Raw genomic sequence first — 24,463 nt, 5'->3', positions numbered from 1 at the left:
TTGTAAAGCAATTATACTCCAATAAAGATTAAAAAAAAAAAAAAAAGAATCTGTCTCCCAGTGCAGGGGACACAGGTTCGATCCCGGGTCCGGGAAGACCCCACATGTCACAGAGCAACTAAGCCCATGCGCCACAACTACGGAGCCTGCGCTCTAGAGCCTGCATGCCACAAGCACTGAGCCTGCGTGCCACAACAACTTAAGTCCACGCGCCTAGAGCCTGTGCTCCACAGCAAGAGAAGCCACCACAATGAGAAGCCTGCTGACGGCAACGAAGAGTAACCCCCACTCGCCGCAACTAGAGAAAGCCCCCGCGCAAAGCAGTGAAGACCCAGCACAGCCAAAAATAAATAAATAATAAATATTTTGAAATAAATATATCTGCAAAGAATTTTTAACCAGCTTGTACAAAGAACTCTTACAGGGGCTTCCCTGGTGGCGCAGTGGTTGAGAGTCCGCCTACCGATGCAGGTGACACGGGTTCTTGCCCCGGCCTGGGAAGATACCACATGCCGCGGAGCGGCTGGGCCCGTGAGCCGCGTCCGGAGACTGCGCGGCCGAAGCCTGCGCGGCCGGAGCCTGTGCTCCGCAACGGGAGAGGCCGCAACAGTGAGAGGCCGGCGTACGGCAAAAAAAAAAAAAAGAACTCTTACAACTCAATGATAAGATCACTCAGCTTTTAAAAAATAGGCAAAACGTTTTCACAAACACTTTGCAAAGAAGATATACAAATGGCCAAGAAATTAAATGGAAAGACGCTCAACATCATAAGTCATCAGGGAAATTCAAATCAAAAACACCATGAGATAATACCACACACCCACAAGAATGACGAACAGTACCAAGTGCTGAGAGGCTATGAAGCTACTGGAGCTTTTATATATTGCAGGTGAGTGTATAAAATGGCACAACCTCTTTTGAAAACTTTTTGGCAGTTGCAACTAAAGTTAAACATAAACCTACCCTATGACCAAGCAATTGCACTCTTAGGCACACAAGAAAAATGAGAGCAGACGTCCACAAAAAGGACTTGTTCAAGAATAAAACACCTTCTTCATTACACCAAAAAGTGGAAATAATCCAAATATTCATCAATAGGAGAATGGATAAACAAATTATAGATTCATACAAATAAAAAGAGCAACCTACTGATACATGCAACTACCTGGATAAATCTTAAAAACACTACATTGTGTAACGATTCCAAGCACAGAGAGTATATACTATGTAATTCTATTTATTTGAAGTTTGAGAACAAATAAAAGCATCAGATGTTAACTAGACTTATTTTGGTTATCATTTCACAATATACAAATATTCAGATGCACAAGTGTTGTACACCTGAAACTAATATGTTACATGTCCATTATACCTCAGTAATAAAAAACAAACAAAAACAAAAGGAAACAATGCTTACCTCTGGAGGTGGATATTGGCTGGGAATGTGCACAAGAAAACTCTCTGTATGACACCTCTGCTCCACATCCATCATTACAGTCATTCTACCTCTGAACCATACCTAGAATCATCTCCTTCTCATGATCTCCCCTGTCCTCACCCTAGGACAAGTCTCAACTGTCTCTGAAGTGCAAGCCACAAGGACACTGTGCCTGAAGACTGAATGGGAGGACAAGAGCCCCCAGAGACTCATCAGATATGAGTGGTGTTCTTCTCAATGTGAATGAGCCATTACCACAAAACTTCCATTCCTACTGACCCAGAATTTTAACTGATTTTCTTTTGTGCTTCAGTTGGTTTTTACAATATTTCCAGTGCCTTAACTATAAAAAATGACATTGGTTCTATGGGAAAATGTATTCTGATTTTCAACAATTGATTAAAATTGTTAAAATTGATTAACTTTTTAGAACCCAGTCGTTTCTTCATTGGAGATTTTCCTCTTGTTTTTATGGTATTTTTAAGTATTTCTAAATCTTTTTAATGGGTTTATATTCTGTATTTCCAATCATCTTTGAAAATCACGAAGGGCAGGCTCTTCCATTACTTGTGTTTGTGTGTTAGAGCATGGCTTGCAGCACTGGATGCACAGGAAGCACAGCTGAAATGGAGCAGGACGCTATGGTCCTCCCCCCACCCCCATGTCCTCTGCCTGCCTTTTGTCTGTAGAAAAGCTTTAGTCAAAGTTGAGCCTGTATATACTCACTTGCAAATCTGCAGTTAGCTTAAACAGAGAAAATTTGAGTCAAGGTTTAAAACATTTTACAAGTAATTTAAAAACAACATAAAACATATTTGCCAGGTGTAAAAGTAATTAATTACAAAACACAAAGTAGTAGAGCATTAAAATTACATTTTACAATATTAAGTTTTAAAAGTAATTCTTGTATTGTTCTGAAATTGTAAAACTGATTCAGTAGGGAGAGATTAATATTCAGTTTATAAAAGTATTCATCAGTTTTCCTATAACTAGGCATCTCTAACACATCCAAAATTAACCAAGTAATTCATTTATAAGTTAAAATTCCCATATGTAAAATGGTTGCATTAAAATACTCTTTTCAGAATTTTATTTTTAAAGGCATTATTATAGTATAAGTTCACATTTATAACTGAAAATCTTTTTTCTTAATTTATTTATTTTTGGCTGCATTGGGTCTTTGTTGCTGCACGTGGGCTTTCGCTAGGTGCGGCGAGTGGGGGCTACTCTTCGTTGTGGTGCACAGGCTTCTCATTGCGGTGGCTTCTCTTGTTGTGGAGCACGGGCTCTAGGTGCGTGGGCTTCAGTAGTTGTGGTACGTGGTCTCAGTAGTCGTGGATTGCAGGCTCTAGAGCGCAGGCTCGGTACTTGCGGCGCACGGGCTTAGTTGCTCCGCAGCATGTGGGATCTTCCCGGAACAGGGCTCGAACCTGTGTCCCCTGCACTGGCAGGTGGATTCTTAACCACTGCACCACCAGGGAAGCCCTATAACTGAAAACTTTTATGAAAGATATCAGTCTTTAAAAAGTTACAGGTCCAAAGAATGTTGATACTAATATTAATTAGGGTTGTCTAAACAGCTGTAAAAAACAAAATTAAAAACTCAATAGCACAAACAAAATAGCAATTTACTTATCTCTCATGTAAGAGTCCAAGCTTAATAGAACCAGATTAGAAGATCCAGTCATTTAGGGCCCCAATCTGATGGTGGACCTACTTCAATACATAGTTCCCAAACATCTCTCTGTTATCATTATTCTAGGCTACAGGAAAGAAGAGTGAGCAGAAGTCCAGGGAAAACCATTGCCTTTTAAATGGGTTAGACAGAACTTAGTCATATGGCCACGTGCAGCTGCAAGGGAAACTGGGAAATACTGTTGCTATTTGGGCAGCCCCATGCCAGCTACAGTCCTATAATTCTGTAATATGAGGAAAACAGATTTTAATGAAAAGTTAGCATTGTCTGACACCCCTCTGGCCACTAGAATTCTGTATTCATCCTTCTCCTGATATGCTCATCCCCACCCCAAGGGAGACAACTCCAAATTCATCCAGGTGCTGCATCCAGCTCAAATTCTGGGATCTCTGGGTGACTTGCAATCATCTCCCTCAGACTCAGATTGGCTTTTTGTGGTCCAGCAACTCATTAACTCAAAGGAAGTCACTAACTTCTCCAACACCCAATAAACCATGGTCTACTAGAAACAGGATGATTATATGAGAACTTCTTGTTCTTTAGTATTCGGTGGCCCTTCCACTGCCATAAATCTTGGGGCGGGATAAGAAGAGAGGTTAATATTTTTGAAATCTCAAGGGAGATGCATTTAGGTAACTGGAAAAAACAAAACAAAACAAACCCCTGCTTTTTCTTTCTAGGAGAAAGTAGCCTTAGACAGCAGAAAAGATATTTGGTGACAAAAGACATTCTATTTCATGGTATTTGATGGTGATGACACTAGTTAAATAAGGGATTTCTGGAGCAAAGTGAGAAGAGAATCCAGAACAAAAGTAAATAGGAGCTTTTATTTTTAAAGAAAAATATGAACTTTTTGATTAGCTTGTCTTAAGATGACTATTGAGAGATTAATGACATTTTGATAATAAGAACCATATCAAAAAGACAGAACCACATCAAAAAACAAAAACACTTTTTTTAATTACTGAAAAAAATATATAACTCTATCCTTAAGCTTCTTTCCCTTTATTCTCCCATTAGGATATGTTGATGTCCTGTGTTCCCCACTGTGTGTGTGCATGTGTGTGTGTGTTCATATAATTCAACCATATTTTGAACAGGAGACTTCCTGATGAAGCCAAATGATTTCCCAAACCAAAGATCTATTTTTAAACATATTTTAAAGAAGTTCAAATAAGGCAATAGCTAAAAGCAGTTCAACTAAAGTGTAAACTGTAAAGGCAGGAGCTAGGCAAAGAAAAGGGATGCAACAGAGACATGAGAAATGGACAAAGGACTTGTGGCTAAATAAGTTGTAAAAATATTCTCATAAAGGAGACTATATATAGTGATTGAAGCCCAGGCCTGAAGCCAGACTGCCAGGTGTACCTACCTGTCTTTTCACTTACTTGCAAGTAAGTAACAACTTGATAGTACTTACTTGAAAGTACAAGTACTTTTTCTTACTTGATAGTACTTTCTCCATGGGGTTGCCAAGAGGATTATATGTGTGCATTCCCAAAAGATATGATCCATTCCCATTGTATCTTTTGCACCATATAAGGTAAACCCTTGAGAAATAACCCATTGGCCTGGGAAGGATACTTTCGGGGTGAGGTCACTAAGTCAAAACCAGGTCAGTAAGTCAAAACCCAGTGCTGGAATTATTGGCATCACATCATCTTCAGCAAGGTGGACTCAGGGGGTAGTATAAGGTGCACAGAGATGCATGGCATCGGTTACAACCCAGCTCTTCCAGAACCCCTTACACCTGTCAAAATAGACTCCTGGGTTGAATAAGCCCTGATTCTGACCCAGTATATGAAATCCTATATCCATTACATTGGTCTTTGCTGAATGATTTGAAAATTTTGTTACATTTTAAAAGTGGATATTTTATGTTTGTAATCACACAGGTAGCTGTGTGAGGAAAGTTCTTTTTCACAGTATTTTTATTTTTTTGAAATTATGTTTGTGTATCAGTCTTCTCTACTAAACTATAAGCTCCTCTAAGTAGGAAACTTAATCCCCTCACTCCCCACTGTGCCCCAGCGCCCAGCTCAGTGCATGGGTATTTTAAAGTAAATTTCTTCCCGTAGCACGGAACCAAAGATCCGATTTGTGGGGTTGGGGGTTGGCTTGGAGAGGTGGACGAGGGCCTGGGATGTGTTCTGACAGATCTCCTGAAAGACATGTTCTCCGCTTAAGCTTTTCAGCAAGACTTGCTTCAGGGTTGTTGGTGACAGTTTCCCTTCACCAGTAGGAGTCTGTCACTGTAAGACAACACCAGGAAGTTAAAAGTGAATGGGAAGGGTGGGTGATGGAGATTCCGGCCCCTAGGGTCTCCCCTGAGAGTAGCTGAGAGTGCGAGCAACTGCAGGTGAAAAACAGAGAGGCCATAGGGTTAATTATTTCTGCCCAGAGCAGGTTTGGCCCACGTTTTCTCCCCTCTGTGGGGGTAATGGGTGCTGCTGAGTGGGCGGTGTGTTGGCTGAAAGGAGGTGGAGCTGAACAGCCCCTCCACATTGGCTATTGTTGCTGTTTGTACTTTGTTGTTTTACATTTCTTTGCAAAGAGCTGAAAGTGCAGTGCCCTCCTGATCGCAGCTGAAGGATCTGCCAGTGTTGGGGCAAAGGCAGCGAGGTCGGGCACCGCAGCAGAGCTCTCAGCTCTGGGTCTCAGCTCTGGGTCTTCCAGGCACAGGGCTCACTCGTCCAAGGTGTAGTAGTTCCCGGTGGTCCATGAGGACACTGGAATCTGGGTTCCCCAAAGGCACCTGCTGCTGCAGAATTTATCTAAGTGCTACGTTCAAGCTCTTCTTTGAAAGGTGTTAACTGATGTGTGCTTTCTGTCTTTTGTCATCCTTTCTTTAGGACAGGTTACACTGACCCAGCCCGGTGAAGATCTCTGGAGACCATGACCAAGAAAAGAATTGCTGTGATTGGGGGAGGAGTGAGTGGGCTCACGTCTATCAAGTGCTGCCTGGAAGAAGGCTTGGAGCCCGTCTGCTTTGAAGGGACTGATGACATCGGAGGGCTGTGGAGGTTTCAGGTAAATCTTGTTCCTTAATGCTTGGAGCTCTCGCCAAGTATTGAACCATTGCATAAGATTTTACCTCGTGTCAGGAAGTATGATGGGCTTCACAGTGATTAAACCTGCCAGACTTCAACCTGCTGACCTCCTCTCAGCAGCCATCACCTCAGGTTCTATGCAGGTTCCTCTTTCCCTATGCTGGCAGCAAAATGGGACGCAGGTATCACTCGTTTTGTCCTTTACTGATGTCTGTGAAAATGGCACAGAGATCATTTTCATTTACAGATCTTCCTTGATTTACAATGAGGTTACATCTTGATAAGCCCATCGTAAATTGAAAATATCCTGTTACAAATGTGTTTAATACACCTAATCTACCTCACACCATAGCTGAGCCTAGGCTACCTTAAACGTGCTCAAAACACTTACGTTAGCCTACAGTCAGGCAAAATCATCTCACACAAAGCCTATTTTATAATAAAGTGTCGAATAGCTCATGTAATTTATTGAATGCTGTAGTGAACATGAAAAACAGAATGGTTGTTTGGGTGCAGAATGGTTGTAAGTCTATCAGTTGTTTACCCTCCTGATCCTTCCAGCTGACTGGAAGCTGCCACTGCCCAGCATCACCGGAGTATGTTACAAAATATTGCTAACCCAGGAAAAGATCAAAATTCGAAGTGTGGTTTCTATGGAATGTGTATTGCTTTTGAACCATTGTAAAGTCAAAAAATCACAAGTTGGGCACTGTCTGTAATGAGTTTTGCCGCTATCCAGAAAAGGGTAACAATCTTGGTAGGGGGGTGTAGCAGAATGGCATCATGTAAAGTGGTTGCTCTTGGTCTGCGTTCATCGGTAAGTGATCTAGAATACTGCTTACAACTCCTTCCAGGAATCCCCCTTTTCAATCTCTTCTAACCTTACTGTTTTTTTTTCTTTTCTTTCTTACCTTCCTTCCTTCATTGCTTCCTTCCTTCTTTACTTTAAACAATTCTCTAATGATTCTAGTGCTTGAATAGGATATAAAATCTGGCTGCCTTCCTTGCTTTGCACTTTTCCTTCACTTGAGAAATCAAAGCAGTAGTCCTGTCTTCAGAGAAGGGCAGAGGGCACCTGCAACTGGGTTTTCTTATCCTTGCACAGACTCAGTTTTAAAGTTGAGTTGCTTTAATGTGCACACCGAGTCCTGCAACTTGTTACTAACAGTTAAGGTATCTTCCTACTTAAATGATAGTTAAGCTTATTATATGTCAAAGAATATCACCCTCCTTAACTGATCTCCAAAGCAACATCCATTGGGTTTGCTTTTCAACTCACTTTTTAAGCCAGTGTTTTAAGTGTATTAAGGTGTCCAGATTTGTTTCATATTTCACAAAACGAACACGGTGCTGGCCAGCTACTTAAAAGTGGTTTCATTCGTTCATAGCATTCCTTAGTAGAACAGCAGTACAGTTGTTTTGCATCTGGGCTCTGTCTTGGGGACTAACTCTATTTGACAATCGTCCCTATTCGGATCTAGGGTGGATACTCCTTAGCACACCATGCATGCCTCGGTCATAATCAGTCTTGGGCATGGGCTGAAAAGACTGTTAATAAATATTTTGTAATAAATAGGAAATTTTACTTTTGAAATCCAGCCACAGCATGGTGTAGAGGTTAAGAGCATGTCTGGGTTCAAATCCTACTGTGACCTTGGGGAAAACCATTAACCCTCTCTGTACCTCTGTGTTGTCATCTTTAAGAAGGAGATAATATTGGCACCCACTTCATAGAGTTATTGTGGCGATTAAGTGAATGAATACTCATGTCATCACTAATAACAGTGGCACAATAATTGCTAAACATCAGTTATTATTCAGTTGGCCTAGAGTGTGGCCCACACATTTGGTGTCTGGTAAGCATCCTAGCCAGGTCTGGCAACTACTGACCAGGCATGAAATTAGTGAAGGGTCCACCATCCTACCTGATTATCAGGTTTTATTTCCAAAGTGGTTTAAACTTCCTCTCTGTTAAAGACCCAATTTGGAGTGTTTTCTGATTATACTCTTGGCAAAATTTCAGCACCTTATAAACTGCTTTCTTGAAAATAAATAAGCTATATTTCATCATAATGCTCTGACTGCTGTTAAGACAGACCACATCTGTGTCTATTACATTATATACAACATACATATATTTTACATATATTATAAAGGCACACACAAACACCACTATATTTCTAGAGCCACGGGGGATGCCTGGCATATATTAGGCACCAAATATATTTACATTTTATAAATGAATCCTAGGGAAGCAAAATATCTTGGGTGGCTGCTTAGAATGCTTGTGAAATAGAGACCTTCATTCTCACATATTCCACAGTTACACAGTTGTGGAGACTGAGGTATTATAAACATCCATTAATTGCAGATTAAACATGTTTTACATGCTGATGCTGGTTTCCTCAAGAATTGCCTCAGATCTGCTTTTCTGTGACCCCCTTGCTTGTTATTTGGAGCCTTCCTCTCCCCCATCCTACCCCCCCTAAATTTTCTGTAATTCATTGGGGGTTTCATATATAGGATCGTCCCAAGCACTTTGGAATTCCACCATTGCTACCGGGTGTCCAGTAAGCCACTGGCAACTCAGGGCTTCCATTTTCTCTTTCTTGTAACAGGTCTCAGGGACTCAATATAAATTTCTTTCTTCTTGATCTCCTCATTAAAGTTAGACCAGACTGATGGTGAAAAGTCGGTAGAAATGTGAGACATATCACTTTAATTTTCACACTACAATATTACTTTATGAACGAAATAGCTTAAAATGATAAATCTCTTATGAAATGCTGAGGTTTTAATGAGCATGTATTGCTGGAAAATAATTTTTAATATTCTTTAGTCAATCTGAATTTTAAAAATCCTTAAAGCATACCAAAGCAGTGCTTCTCCAACTTTAATGTGCACATGAATCACTGGAGCTTTTGCTGAAGTGTACATTCCGATTCATTAATCTGGGGTGGTGCCAAGATTCTATATTTCAGGCAAAGCCCCAGGTGATGTTGATGCTGCTGATCTGATAACTACAGTTCACGTAGTGAGGTTCTAAAGTGTATATGTGATACAAAGGTACCATATGGATACAATATAATGTAAAATGAGGCATATTTAGTACATTTTAATTTAAAATATGAAATTAAGTAATAAACACCCTTAGATGAATGGGTGTTTTTAATTCTTAAATATATCAACCCCCCCCCAAAAAAGACAACTGAATGGATACAAAAATACTTAAAAGAGGGTAACTGTAGAGCAGTGGCTGTCAGCTTTGGCTGCAACACTGAACAATCACTTGGGGAACTTTAACAAACTTTAACAAATACTGATACCAGTCCATCCAGATTCTGGTTTTATTGGCCTGGGTGCCAATAAAGCTCTCCACTAGCTATTTCTAATGTGCAGCCAACATGGAAACCTTTGCCCTTCAGCTTTTACCCCAGCTTTCCCAGGTGATTAATGAGGATGACATTGCATTTTTAAAACAAAATCGGTAACAGTTCATTGAACAAACATTTCTGAAGCTCAGACTTTGTTAGATGGTGTGGAGACACAGAGTTATATAACTTCCTGCCACTGCCCTCAGGCATTCTGCAGTTTAGCTAAGGATGTGTGGAGAAAGGACTTCTGAGGTGGATGGGATAAATTCTGGTGCCCTGAGCTTTCCGGGGCCACCACACGACCTCTTACCAGCAGATCTCAACCTTGTCTACACATTAGACAAGAAGCAATTAAAACAGGGTCTCTGGGAGTAAGGACCAGGCATTAGTATTTTAGAGTTCCCCAGATGAGTCCAGTGTGAAGACAACGCTGAGAACAACAGTCCTAAGACAGCTTCTGTCCCACGGGATTCTGAGAGTCTGTCAAAGGAACAGAAGATCTACACTGTTCTCACTCCTCCCACTGAAGGGGAGTCATTTTTCTCCTTTCTTCTGCCCTTACTATTGCCTCCAGTCCCTTCAGTTCCAATTACACTACCCTACGTCCCTTGTTCTCTAGTTTCTCATATGAACTTCCTACTCAATGCGAGTCATGTGCTTAGGCAGGAATCAAGATACATCTCTAGAGGGCAGATTATTCACTGATGGTAGGAAATACTAAAATGCAGAAGCAGAAGCTTCGTTTTCCACTCACTGACCCAGTACTGCTCTGCCCTCACTCTCTTTTATAAAGCAGTGAGTTGACAGTGATGAACCCTACGTAGGGTCCAATCAGGTGTTTAGAAGGGCTTGAAGGTTTTTGTTGACACACAATAACACTTTGTTGTCTTAGTTGCTTGAAAAAGAATACAAATATATGATTATTGTCACAGGGGTAAGATCTGTGATTCATTTAGCTCAGTCATCCCAACACACCTGCTGTGGAAAGCATAGGTCTACTCCTTGTACTAAACTTTGAACCCTTGGATAACAGGGACAGACTTGTATTTTTTAGCATTAATATAGTGTTTTTATTACAGAGGGACTTCAGAAATATCTATTGAAAGAATGAATGAAGTTGAATTTAAAAGTTAGGAATGTGTCTACCCTTGCCCCTCAAACATCTTGGTTCCAAAAGGACCCTACCACTCATTAATTTAATTTTTTTTAAAAAAAAGTGCTATATATAAACAACATGTTTAAATAAACTTTGAATTTTGGAACTGTGTTAGATTTACAGAATCATTAGGAAGATAGTACAGAGTTCCCATATACCCCATGCCCAGATATTATTAACATCTTACATTAGTATGATACATTTGTCCTAATTAATGAACCAGTACTGATACATTATTATAAATTGAAGTCCATGTTTTATTCAGATTTACTTAGGTTTTTTTCCTAATGGCCTTTTCCTGTTCCAGGTGTTCCCATCCAGAACACCACGATGCATGTAGTTGTCATGTCTCCTTAGGCTCCTCTTGGCTGTGACAATTTCTCAGACTTGTTTTTGATGACCCTGACAGTTTTGAGGATTACTGGTTAGGTATTTTATAGAATGTCCCTCAACTGGGATTTGCCTGATGTTTTCCTCATGGTTAGACTGGAGTTATGAATTTTGGGGAGGAAGGCCTTAGAGGTAAAGTGCTATTCTTATCACATCATATCAATGGTACATACTATCAAACTTATCACAATTGATTGATGTTAACCTTGCCGACCTGGCTTGAGATGCTGTTTATCAGGGTTTGCCACTGTAAAGTTGTTCCTTTTTTTCTCCCTTGTCATACTATACTCTTTGCAAGAAAGTCACTATGCACAGTCCACACTTAAGGTCAAAGTTGGCTATTCTAAGCCTCTTTTCTTTCCACATAAATTTTAGAATCAGTTTGTCAATATCTACAAAATAGCTAGCTGCGATGTTGATTGGGATTGCGTTGAATCTACAAATCAAGTTGGGAAGACTGACATCTTAACAATACTGAGTCTTCCAATCTATGAGCACAGCATATCTTTCCATTTATTTATATCTTTGATTTTCTTCTTCTGTGTTTTATGGTATCTGCATATAAGTCTCATACATATTTTGTTAGATTTTTCCTAAGCACTTAATTTGGGGGGTGTTATTATAAATAGTACTGTATTTCAAAGTCCAATTTTTCATTTCTGGTATATAGGAAAGTAAGTGACTCTTGTATATTAACCTTGTATCCTGCAACACTACTATAATTGCTTATTAGTTTCAGGAATATTTTTTTTAATTCTTTTTAATTCTTTGGGATATTGTACAGTCATATCATCTGTGAATAAAAATCATTTTATTTATTCCTTCCAAGGCTGTATACTTTTATTTCCATTTCTTATCTTATTACATTAGTTAGCATTTCTAGCACAGTGTTGAATAGAAGTGGTAAGAGAGGCTGTCCTTAACTTGTTCTCAATTTTATGGGGAAATTGTCCATTTTCTCGCTATGAAGTATGCTGTTAGCTGCAAGTATTTTGTAGATGTTCTTTATCAAATTGAAGATATTTCCCTCTATTCCTAGTTTGCTGAAGGTTTTTAACATGAAGGTGTAGTATAAACAACATTTCTACAAAAATAAAAGAAAAAATCATACCTCCTTAATAAATCAATTTGTTTTTCCTACTTTCAAGTTTTATTGATTTAAAATAAATAAAATATACTCATATAACAGGGGAGACATTATACAATGTGTAATTATATAAATATGGGTAGACATAGGTATACAGTTGCCCTAGGCATACATAATATTATATACTTGGTGATTAGAATGTGACTTGCATTTTGTCATATTACTTTTTCCAGTTAAAGTTATATCATAGGCCATTTTCAGTGTTTCTACACAGATTTCAAAATAATAGTTTTAAGTATCTCCAAATTCAATCTCTATAATTCACTCATTAATTCATTTCAAAGCATTTATTAAGCATCCACTATATATGAGGTACTGTTTTGATGATAGAGCTACAAAAAATAAGACACAAATCCTACTTTTGGGTACCTCATAGTCATGAAAACAAATGCAGAATATCACGTGTTCTAAGTTGCCTTGATGGCAATATGAGCGGAGAGCTTTGGCAGCTTGGAGGTTGAATGGGGCATTTAACTCAGTGGAGAGAACAAGAAATATTTCTCCAAAGAAGTGACATTTGATGTGACTCTTGAATGATAGATAGGAATTTTCCAAATGAAGAAGCTGTACTGTAGTGTTACAAAAGTTTGAAGTCGTGAAAGAGTCTGGAATGTTTCAACAACAATTTAATGACTCAGAAGCTTGAAATTAACTGAGGAGAGCACTAAATGAAGATAAAAAGGTAGATTGGGATAGATTGTGAAATATGCTGAGTTTCCAAATAAGAAATTTGCTTTTCCAAATGGAATCAGTAGAGCCCATTAAGCAGTGGGTTGACAGGATCTGCTTTGAATTTAGCAGGATACTTAAGGAGTGGTGTGGAAGGTAAATTCTTCATCATATTGAGATACCATAATTTTCTAAACCCTTTTCCTATTGGGGGAGGGGGGCATTTTAAGTGGTTTCTAATTAATAGATATTTTAAATACTATAAAATGAATATCTCTATGCATTTGATTTTATATTATTTTGCAATTTTCCTTACAGCAAATTTTTGTGAATAAGATAAAAATATCTTATTCAACTGTTTTTGTAATAAATTTTGATGTATTTCATTAGTTTGTTATGCATTTTGTGAAATTTATTTCCTTTTTCTATATGTACCTTTCTCAGTATAATTCAATGTACATCTATTAAATATCTACTACGTGCTATTTATAATTTTATATGCTGTGGGAAAGAGCATGAATACAAGTAAAGGGGCCTACAATCTAGCTGGGGAGATAAGGAATAGACTATAAGACATTATGGAGGTCTTTGAATCCTAAGCTGAAAAATATACACTAGAGAAAATGGGGCAGCATCCAAAATTTTAATTAGGGCAGAGATACAACCATACCCTAGAAAGAACACTTTGGTTGAAATAGGTAGGATAGATTGGAAGAGACTTGTAAAAACACCATTAGCAGCCAAAGGGAATGAGATCTTGAAGTATGGGGCTGAGAAATGGGAATGATCAATTCAGGATTCTGAAACTGAAAAATTCTTCTCTAAAAATGGGAGGAAAATCATCTCTAATGTGGGCAAAGCCAGTGAACACTCTCCTTTGTGGCCATTCAATGTTCAGTAACATCCATATATCTTTTTCTGGAATAAAAAGAGAAGAGGGGGTCCAAATTGGTTAAGGTAATTTTCCATAATCAAAACAATTTTTAAAAAATATAATAGAGTTGAAAAGTCATGGTTTGTGATATCTCAGTGACAGACTAATATAACAATCTGGGTAGATACTGCTTTATTTTATGTGATCACTACAACAACCCCATGAGGTAGTTAGTAGAAGTTTTTGAGGAAGCAAAGAAGTTAACCTTGCTGGGGAAAGAACAGTGAACTGGGGTTTGATATCAGCTAGAGCAATGCTTCTCTGCTTTCAGATGCATCTGAAACACTTGAGGATCTTGTTAAAAGGCAGATTCCGATTCAGTAGGTCTGGGATGGGGCCTAAGATTCTGCATTTCTAACAATCTTCCAAGTGATGCCCCTGCTGCTAGTCCACAGATCGTACTTTAGGTAGCAAGGATCTGGAGCAGTGGTTCTCAAAATTACAGTGAATTTTTTTGGGCATTAAATGGTTCTGAGACCAATTCCAATGTGTGTGTGCGTGGTCCCCAGACACCAGCAAACAATTCTCAAACACTAACAGGATGTCCAAGGATTCAACTCAATTCTGATGCCTATCTAACCAGAGACAGTGTCAGATTCCACAGATCGAGGGCTCAGTTCCTCAACCCCACTTTAGACACCAGTCATAAGTCCTGGTTATTACCTGGGCTTCTGACCAACCAGCTACAGATTGGAGGTTCCAATGACCCCTTCCTTGGATTTGGACTTCAGATGCCAGTCTCACGTCCAGGTTGTTTTTTACCTATACTTCTGACCAACTGACTATAAATCAGAAATTCCCATGATCACCCCCATCCCCACCCCTTGGGTTTGATTAATTTGCTCACAGAACACAGGAAAACCATTTACTCACTAGGTTACCGGTTTGTTGTAAAAGAATATAATTTAGGAACAGGCAAATGAAAGACATACATAGGGAAAAGGACACTGAGCTTCCATGCCGTCTCCAGGCACACCGCTCTCCCCTAATCTCTTTGGTTCACCAACCTGGAAGCTCCCTGAACCCCACTCTTTTAGGTTATTATAGAGGCTTCATGACATAGGCATGATTGATGATATCACTGGGCATTGGTTATTGATTCAACTTCCAGGCCCTGTCCCCGCCCCAGAGATCACAGGATAGGCAACTGAAAGTTACAACCCTCTAATTACAGGGTTTGCTCCATTGGTAACCAGCCCCCATCCTTAGTTGCTTTCTAAAAGTCAGCATATTAACATAACAAAGGGTACTTTTCATCACTCTCAACACTTCGGAAATTAGGAGAGTTTTGGGAGCTCTGAGCTAGGAACTGTGGAGAAAGACCAAATATATATGAGAAATATATTTTGACCATCTGGATGACCAAATATATATTTCCTATAAATCACAATATTGCAGGCATTTAGCTTATTTCATTTTTATGTTATAAATAATGCTGTCATTAACATCCTTTAACATAAATCTTTGTCTACAATGCTGAATCTTTCTTTAAAAGGCAGGTTGCAAGGGTTTCATATTCTTGTCACATTGCTGTCCAGAAAACATTGTACTAAGATCTCATTTCACCTCATTTTTGCTAACACTGAGTAATTGTCTTTTAATTTAGTAAAAACGAGGTAAAATGAGAACACATAGTGGACAGGATGTAAGTTAGTACAGTGTTTCCTGGAGAACAATGTGGCAAGCGTATGAAACTTTTGAAACTTCCCTAGGCTTTGAAATATATATACTATTTAAAAGACTATTACTCAGATGGGCAGTCTCACTTGGAGTCTTATGTCATGGCAATCAGGTGACAGCTGGGACTGGACGTGTGCTATGACCCCTCTGCTCACATATTTAGAACGTCAGCTGGGATAACTAGAACTTCTGGGGGCTGGCTGCACATCTCTCTATCCCAAACATGCTCTTCATGTGGCTAGCTCAGGCTTCTTCACAGGATGGTGGTCTCAGGGTAGCTGGACATCTTACGTGGCTGCTGATTTCCACCAGAGCAAGCTTTCTAAGAGACCCAGACAGAAGCTGCAAGACTACCTATCACTTAGTCTTGGAAGCCATTCAGTATCATTCCAACTGCATGCTGTTGGTCAAAAGCAAGTCATAAAGACAACTTAGATTCAAGGGGAAGAGACTGCACGAGGGCACAAATACTGGGAGATGTGAAGGGTTGTGGGGAGGGGACTTTTTTTAATTGGCATTTCTTTCAGAAAACTTTTTCAAATGTTTGTTGGCTGTTTATAAACCATGACCTTAATTCTCAAGTTGCTATGAATGCTTTTTATTTACTGCAGGAAGAACCTGAAGAAGGAAGGGCCAGTATTTACAAGTCAGTGATCATCAACACTTCTAAGGAGATGATGTGCTTCAGTGACTATCCCGTCCCAGATCACTATCCTAACTTCATGCATAACTCCCAGATCCTGGAGTATTTCAGGATGTATGCCAAAGAATTTGACCTTCTAAAGTACATTCGGTTTAAGGTAGGGAATTTTGTGGGTATCTCTGTGTTCGGAGTTTCAAGTAAATGAATAACTGTTCTCATTTACCAGTGCTTATGTATAGATTGGTTTGATATGCTCATGTATCTATCCTATCCAGACAGATTCTACTCTATGTCTTCTCTATGTCTGAAAATATTCATGGAAAGGTCCCTCTTCTATGTATTTTGACTGCAGATCCAGGAAGCCACCTTCATTTCATTGCCTTCATTCTATATCATTTGATTACAATAAAACAATGAAGGGAACTGACAGGCATGGGAACTTCAAAACCTTCTGTTTCCACAACTTGCTGCTTAGCCCTTTTATACTTTCTGAAGTACTTTCCAGTGCATTATTTATGTGATCACAACAACCCAGTGAAGTAGGTATTGAAAAGTTATGAGGGAACAAATAAGTTAACTCTGGTGTAGAGGGAGGAACACTGAATTGGGAAGCAAAAACTTGAATTCTAGTCTTTGCTCTACCACTAATCAACTTGTGACTTCAGACAAGTAAGTTCCTCAATGCCGATGTGTCTTAAGTTTATTTGTAAAACAAGATTATTGTACTAGATCACTTCACTGGTTCCTTCCTGCTGTAAAGTCTTCTGTGATATTCCTATCATTCTAAACCATGACCATAAAAGAATCAATACTTCTGACAGCTGGCAAAAAGCCCAAATCTTCTACCTTCTGATCATTCTACTAAATCATGCCTTTTTTTGTTTAATGACAAAATTAAAATGGCAATATCCAGTGACGACTTCCAAAGTCAGTCATTTACAGCCTAGTGGTCCTTCTCTTCACTTCTTTAAACACTTATTGTGTTTAAACACTTTAAACAAACAGGTTTGTTACCATACTAAGCAGTGAAGACAGAAAAACAAAAAAAAAAACAGTGATTTCACAGTCTAGTTAAGGAGATAGAAAAATGAAGAGAAATTTCATTGTAAACATAATTATAAAAATAAAGAGTTAGAGTGATAAATGCCACTGAAATCTATACATTGCAGCTCAGAGGAGGGACACAGCCCATCAGGGCATGAGGCATCAGACACCAGGGAAGTTTTCTTAGAGGAGATAATACCAAGCTAAATGTTGAAGGGTGAGTTTCTCCAAATGAAGAAAGAGTAAAAGGATTATTCAGGCAGAAGCACCAGCCTGTGTAAAAGTAAGAACATGATAGAGAGGAACTATAAGTAGTATATGATGTCTCAGGTATACAAGAGGGGTATCTCTATTAGTCAACCAAGACATTATGGCATAAACCCTAGAAGCACAGGAACACATTCTTAATGTTTACTTAACCTGGGTAGAGTAAACTATATTTATTATTATTTTTTAAAGCTAAAAATTGTGCCACTGACTATCCCATCTCACACCTTCTTTCTTTATAGTTACTTGTAAAATGGGCATTTATGGGAGTCAGAGAGGTTCATTTACATAAAATATGAGTCACTGAGATGTTTTTCTACTCTGTTAGGAAAGGGAGCCCTCTAGCTCAGTCACAAGTTTAAGGCCAGACAGTGAGAACAGGACTTGCGGTAAGAAGGCATCAGAGGGTCTCAGGATGTCTGGGGGTATGGGGGAGGAATAGGCATTTCGTGCATGGAGTGTCTCAGAAGCACAAGAGAAGCCCAAACTTTATTCAAGTATCACATTGCCCTAGGGTATGGTCCAGAGAACTAGTAATTTGCACTTCTCTAGAAGCAGAGGAGAGTGCAACATTAGTCTGCCAACTCTGTTTTATTTAGCTTGCCTCATGGAAGTTTTCTCACTCTGACCACAGCCCCAAACAAAAAAGTTCTGATTTGTGGAGTATGAAAATCAAATACCCCTGCATGAGCCTGTTATGTGGTATCAGCCGTTTGTTTACCCTCTGCAAGGACAGTCCTGTCAGGGAAGATGTCCACTATATAGGCTGTGGTTATAGTGCCCTGTGGCTACCCCTTTTCTTTTCAGACCACTGTGTGCAGTGTGAAGAAGCAGCCTGATTTCTCCACTTCAGGCCAATGGGAGGTGGTCACGGTATCTGAAGGGAAAAAGGAGGTGAATGTCTTCGATGGAGTTATGGTTTGCACTGGCCATCACACCAATGCTCACTTACCCTTGGAAAGCTTCCCTGGTAAGTAGCCTACAAGGAAGGAAGACACTTGAACTATGCCTGTGACCTGATCCCTAAAGAATGGGAGGAATGTGGTCTGAGTGATGCCTATCTTGGGATGAAATAAAGCTTATCCTAATTCTGCATATTCTTCTGAAAAGTGATGGGGTAACTTGTATTAACGCTATTTAGGAAGTAGAGATACCAGTAATTTGGGGGACTAGAGGAAAATTAGAAGGCTCTATATTTAGTTTTACAATAATTTTAGTTTTTTAAGGATAAAAGTTGATCTGCATTAGATTGAATGAGGGAATTTTTCTTTTTTAATTTTTATTGGAGTATAGTTGATTTATAATGTTGTGTTAGTTTCTGCTGTACAGCAAAGTGAGTCAGTTATTCATATAAATATATCCACTCGTTTTTAGATTCTCTTCTCATATAGGTCATTACAGAGTACTGAGATGAGTTCCCTGTGCTATACAGTAGGTATTTATCAGTTACCTATTTTATATATAGTAGTGTGTATATGTCAATCCCAGTCTACCAGTTAATCCCTCCCCCACACCTTTCCCCCCTGGTAACCATAAGTTTGTTTTCTACATCTGTGAGTCTATTTCTGTTTTTTAAATAAGTTCATTTGTACCATTTTTTTTAGATTCCACATATAAGCGATATCATATGATATTTGTCTTTCTCTGACTTACTTCACTCAGTATGACAATCTCTAGGTCCATCTATGTTGCTGCAAATGACAGTATTTTGTTCTTTTTTATTGCTGAGTAATATTCCATTGTATATATTTACCATGTCTTCTTCAACCTGAATGAGGGCTTTTTTAGCAATTGAGGAAACAGAAATATTGAGTTTCTAAGGAAGAAAATAAAGCTTAAAGAAAGAGCTTAATTAACAGTCTTTGACCTGGATTTTCATTCTTTGGGGAAAAAAGCACTCTATGTATACTTTAGAGTATATAAGAATATATGTACTCCAATTGGAATGGAAGTAGGTATTTACAGATGATGAAAAGAGGGGGTGGGGGATGGGCAAAATAGGTGAAGAGGATTAAGAGATACAAGCTACCAGTTATAAAATAAATCAGTCTCAGTGCTGTAATATACAGCACAAGGAATATAGTCAAAAGACTGTAATATTGTAATAACTTTGTATGTTGCATAATCTATATAAATATCAAGTTACTATGTTGTACATTAGAAACTGATATAATATTATGTCAACTATACTTCAATAAAAGAAAAATAAACAGGATGAAAAGACAAAAGAGAATGGAGGTTTTCTGAAGCAGTTTGGATTTGTGAGTCCACAGGTCCAAAATACTAACAGATCCTGAGTTAAGCAGACTACTTATGATAAGGAAATCACAAGGTTCCACTCTTAGGCTATGGGAAAAGGAAACAGGCAAAATATTCAGAAAGGCAACAGTGCACCTGAGTAAAAGCAGAACATATGGAGAATATATGCATAAACTCTACACACTGCAAAAAAGTGAATGATTTAACAAATTATATCAGATAAACCATCACCCAATAATTATTTTCCCTTCTCTTGTAGGAATTGAGAAGTTCAAAGGACAGTACTTCCATAGTCGAGATTATAAGAATTCAGAGAGTTTCACTGGAAAGAGAGTCATTATAATTGGCATTGGGAATTCTGGAAGCGATCTGGCTGTGGAAATTAGCCACACAGCCAAGCAGGTTTGAATTAGTAAATTATTTACTTTGCTTCACCAAGGAAGCTGCAGGTGGACCCAGCAGAGTGTACGGATACCTGCACACAGCCCATCAGTGCCAATGGCAAATGCAGGGCTTGGTTTCACTACCTCAGTTGGCAACATTTTGACTGATGATGTGATGGAGCCAAGGTTAAAAGTTAGATTCCCATTATTCACTTGGCCTCACACTAAGGAATTTGGTCATGACCACAAACTGTGCTCATAATCTCACTCAGCTGTCTCTTCAGAGTGTGCTTCTGGCTCTGAAGAAGACCAGGTGATTGCTGGGAGAGCTTGTTAGAATGCAGCATTCAGAGTGTGGATCACCTGTTGGCCAGTAGAAGTGATAATGCTCTTATCTGAAGGAAAGTGTACTCAGTCATTGAAAGCTTTTCACTAATAGGATGTTGGAGGAATTTTCCTCTTCACTCTTCATCACTTCCCGAATGGAAAAAAGAAGTCTAATCCTTCTAGAGACAACATGGGTACCAGTATGAAAAGCATCTACATTGTAGCACATGCAAGCAGCTCTCCCCAGCCTTTGCATACCATTAGGTAACACAGAATAACATTCACACTAAAGCAATTTCTATGTCCTTGAGGTTTTTTGCTTTGTTTGTTCTGTTTTTTGTATCATAGCTTTTGAACTGTGAAAAAAGTATCTTAATTATAAATTCCTAGAAAAAGACATCATTGATATATTTTGTTATTCACGTCTTTATTGAATCGTAACTTTGTTGGCAATAAGTAAATGCCTGATTGTTCTTCAGTAACTTTAATTAAGCTGTGCTTCTCCACAAATTGTTTTAAAATTATTATTTTTTTTTAGGGTTGGCATTTATTTTAATTTATTTTTTAACATCTTTATTGGAGTATAATTGCTTTACAGTGGTGTGTTAGTTTCTGCTGTATAACAAAGTGAATCAGCTATACATATACATATATCCCCATAACTCCTCCCTCTTGTGTCTCCCTCCCCCCCACCCTCCCTATCCCACCCCAAATAGAAGTTTAATGCCACAACTTTGTGAAATGAACTTTACCCACAAACTCCATTCAATAACACTTCTTCTCAGATCTATCCCCATCTATCACCACAAAACTAATTTCATATATTACTCCATGAATTAATTCAACAAGCATTTATTAGGAAATAGGTATATAAACAATAAAGGGTATGGGTGCTATGATAAAAGAACGTACCAGGTATGTGGTGGGGACCGAAGGCATGAGCTTTCTTTAATACCATTGGCTTGTTAAATGGTCAGTTATAGAGGAGCTGGGCCTTACAAGCACTGAGGAATTGTAAATTGCCAAAGAACAAGGCAGGAAGAGAGGGTGGAGGTAAGGTGGTTGCGTCTGAGAAAGCTTTGTGACCTATGTATTATTGACACTATTTTATACATAGAGAACTTTTTAAATGAAGCTCTGAGCATTTATATTACTCATAACCTATATTTAAAAAGTTATACACACTGCACACAAAACCATTTGATTTCTAAGACTACACACAGGCTCTTTCAACGGTGACATGTAAAAGTGCTTATTTATGATAGCAGTTAAGGTCACCTTGGGTGAGAATGTATGTATGAAGTACATGATTATCCCTCTGTAGACAGGTCACCTTTTAACATGAGGGCTTAGACAAGAGACCATAAAACAATGTACTTATATAGCTTACAACCCTGGAAAATATCTCCAGCGAGTTTTATAATCTAGAGAAAGTGATGCTTTTGCCAGGTAGTTGAATACCAAACTTTTAGTACGTGGACTTTAGCCAGCAGATAACACAGAAAGACAGACCAGTTCCCTGTTGTGCTACTTGCAATCTTCAGCTTTTCCCTTAAATAAATGATGAAACATTACTTAAGCACAGACTTCAGAGTCAGTTAGACTTAGGTTGGAAATTCAGCTCTATCATTTAGTAGCTATATGATCTCAGGCAAGTTATTCATCCTCTCCATGCTTCTCATCCATAAAATGGACATAACAATACCTACTTCAAGAGGCTGTTGTATTGATCAAATAAAAATACAGATAAAGGACCTAGTACAGTGACTGACAGGTTACAATTCTCAATAAAAGGAAGTGATGCTGATGATAGGCTGGGGACTAAAGGATGTATATGCTCTACCTCCCACCTTGGAGAAAACACATTTGGAAAGATAAAAGATAAGAATATATAATATTAAATATCAGTATAAATGATACTTTTTTCTAATACTGCAAACAATATCAAAGGCAAAAAAAAGACAGAAGATTTCAGATCAAATGATGTCCAGTTGCTTTCAGCTTTACTGTTCCATGATTTTAAATGAGTTGGACAGGTGACAAGTACTAGAGAAGTTCAGAAGATGGAGAGAAAGTTATCAGCCAGAACAGTCAGTGGTATCTTCATGGAGGAGGCAGACTTGATCTGGATCTGAAAAATGAATAGGCTTTGGAGAATGAAGGGGATAGGGGGCTTTTCAGGGAGGCATAATGACATTAAACAGAAATGCACTGGTGGTTGGGAGCAAGACATAGTCTTGGTCAGTGACTACACCAATTTAATTGTAAGCTTAGTGTTTGAGAAGAAAATGGCAGGAAATTTAAAAATATATATATTGCCAGGGAATAAAAAGCCAGACTAATGAGTTTGAAGTTCATCTTGAAGAAACTGGGTTCCCATTCCTTCAGAGAAATAAGTCAGAGAATGGCAAAAACAAACATTTTTTCCCCATGCCTCAGGTTTTCCTCAGCACCAGAAGAGGGGCTTGGATCTTCAATCGTGTCGGAGACTATGGATATCCTTTTGATGTGTTGTTGACTTCTCGATTTAAATATTTTATGAAGAAGATTTGTGGTCAAACATTAACAAATATATATTTGGAAAAAAAGATGAACCAAAGGTTTGATCATGAAATGTTTGGCCTGAAGCCTAAACACAGGTATGTTCCCAGGCTGGGAGGTGGGCAGTAACAGCCAAGGCAAAGAATAAGGACTGTTCACATAGGCTAATAGTAGGGTTACCTCTATGTTTACATTAAGCAAGTCCACAGAATCTGAGATTAGATTTCTACCTTTCCCCCACAGAAGTCCAAGATCTACTGGTCTGTAATTTTCAGGCTATAATTCTCCTTGGCATTAACCATTTTATCATTCCCCGAGGTACCAGTTCTTTTTACATGATGCCCAATAGCAACAACAAAATGGTAGTAGCGAGCAATGCATCATTCATTCATTCATCCAACAAACAACTAAGCATCTGTTATGAGTCAAGCATTATACTGGCATGAGAATACTGAGACTAAAGACCTAATAGTAATAGTAATACTAATAACACTGTACCTTTTTGAGGACTTAATATAAGACAAGCACGGTTTTAAATGAGTTACACGCATTATCTCATTTAATCCTCACAACAGCCCTATAGGTTGGTACTATTTTGATCTCCATTTTGCAGATATAAAAACTGACACTTAGAGAACCTAATTTGCCCAAGATCACACAAGTAATAAATGACAGACTTGAGAAATGGATATTTCCTTTAATACTCTAACAAGAAGATAGACAATAGAATATGATAAAGAAATGCATGGAGTGCTATGAGAGTATGAAAGATAGGAGTTCTCACACAGCCTAGAAGGTAGACTGTGACAGCATTTCTAGAAGCTGATTTTAAATGCTGTTTTCCCCTCCAGCTTTTAATTTTTTTAATGTTTAGATTTACTTGCTATAAAATAGTAAGTACAATGAGCACCCATATACCCTTCACTTAGATTCACCTATTATTAACGGTTTACTATATTTGCTTTTTCCCTCTCCCTCTCTCTGGAGATAGATAGATACACACATATATAGCTTCCATATATACATACATATATTCATAAATTTTTTCTGAAACATTTGAGAGTAAGCTGCAGTCAATACCACACTTTACCCTACATTCTTTAGCATATATTGCCTAAGAAAAAGGTCATTCTTCTACATAAACATAATTATCACACTTAGTAAATTTAACATTGATAAAATACCATTATCTAATATAATGCATATTCAAATTTTCCAAATTGTTTCAATAATATTTGTAGCTTATTTATTTATTTGTTTGGCCACACTGCATTGCTTAAAGTTTGCAGTCCTAACACTGGAACGCCAGGGAATTTCCTGTAGCTTTTATAGTTTTAAATCCAGGGTCCTGTCAGGTATTACACCATTGTATTTAGTTGTCATACCTCTTTAATCTCTCTTAATCTGAAATAAATCTCCATTTTCTTGACATGGGTTTTTTTTTTTTAAGAATTCAAGCCATTTG

General features: G+C 38.4%; 1 protein-coding gene and 1 long non-coding RNA gene across 5 annotated transcripts in view; one reads left to right on the top strand and one right to left on the bottom strand.

Moving 5' to 3' along the window:
• Positions 1-387: 387 nt before the first annotated feature.
• LOC137219236 (uncharacterized) overlaps positions 388-24,463 on the bottom strand; it is a 53,174-nt gene continuing 29,098 nt past the window's right edge. The window contains exon 3 of one of the 4 annotated variants that reach the window (XR_010941037.1): positions 388-2,936. This is a non-coding gene — a long non-coding RNA (uncharacterized lncRNA). Of the gene's footprint in view, positions 2,937-6,150; positions 6,396-12,231; positions 13,839-21,166; positions 22,589-24,463 lie in introns of those variants that run through there. The other 3 variants (XR_010941035.1, XR_010941036.1, XR_010941034.1) reach the window with 3 other exon arrangements.
• LOC137219233 (flavin-containing monooxygenase 5-like) overlaps positions 6,030-24,463 on the top strand; it is a 36,814-nt gene continuing 18,380 nt past the window's right edge. The window contains exons 1-5 of the mRNA XM_067727502.1: positions 6,030-6,164; positions 16,146-16,334; positions 18,296-18,458; positions 20,007-20,149; positions 22,897-23,096. Of these exons, the coding sequence (XP_067583603.1) occupies positions 6,030-6,164; positions 16,146-16,334; positions 18,296-18,458; positions 20,007-20,149; positions 22,897-23,096 (830 nt within the window). The remainder of the gene's footprint in view (positions 6,165-16,145; positions 16,335-18,295; positions 18,459-20,006; positions 20,150-22,896; positions 23,097-24,463) is intronic.

Source organism: Pseudorca crassidens, chromosome 2 (genome assembly GCF_039906515.1).
Source record: "Pseudorca crassidens isolate mPseCra1 chromosome 2, mPseCra1.hap1, whole genome shotgun sequence".
Lineage (NCBI taxonomy): Eukaryota > Metazoa > Chordata > Mammalia > Artiodactyla > Delphinidae > Pseudorca > Pseudorca crassidens.
This window is presented reverse-complemented; position numbering and strand designations above follow the sequence as displayed.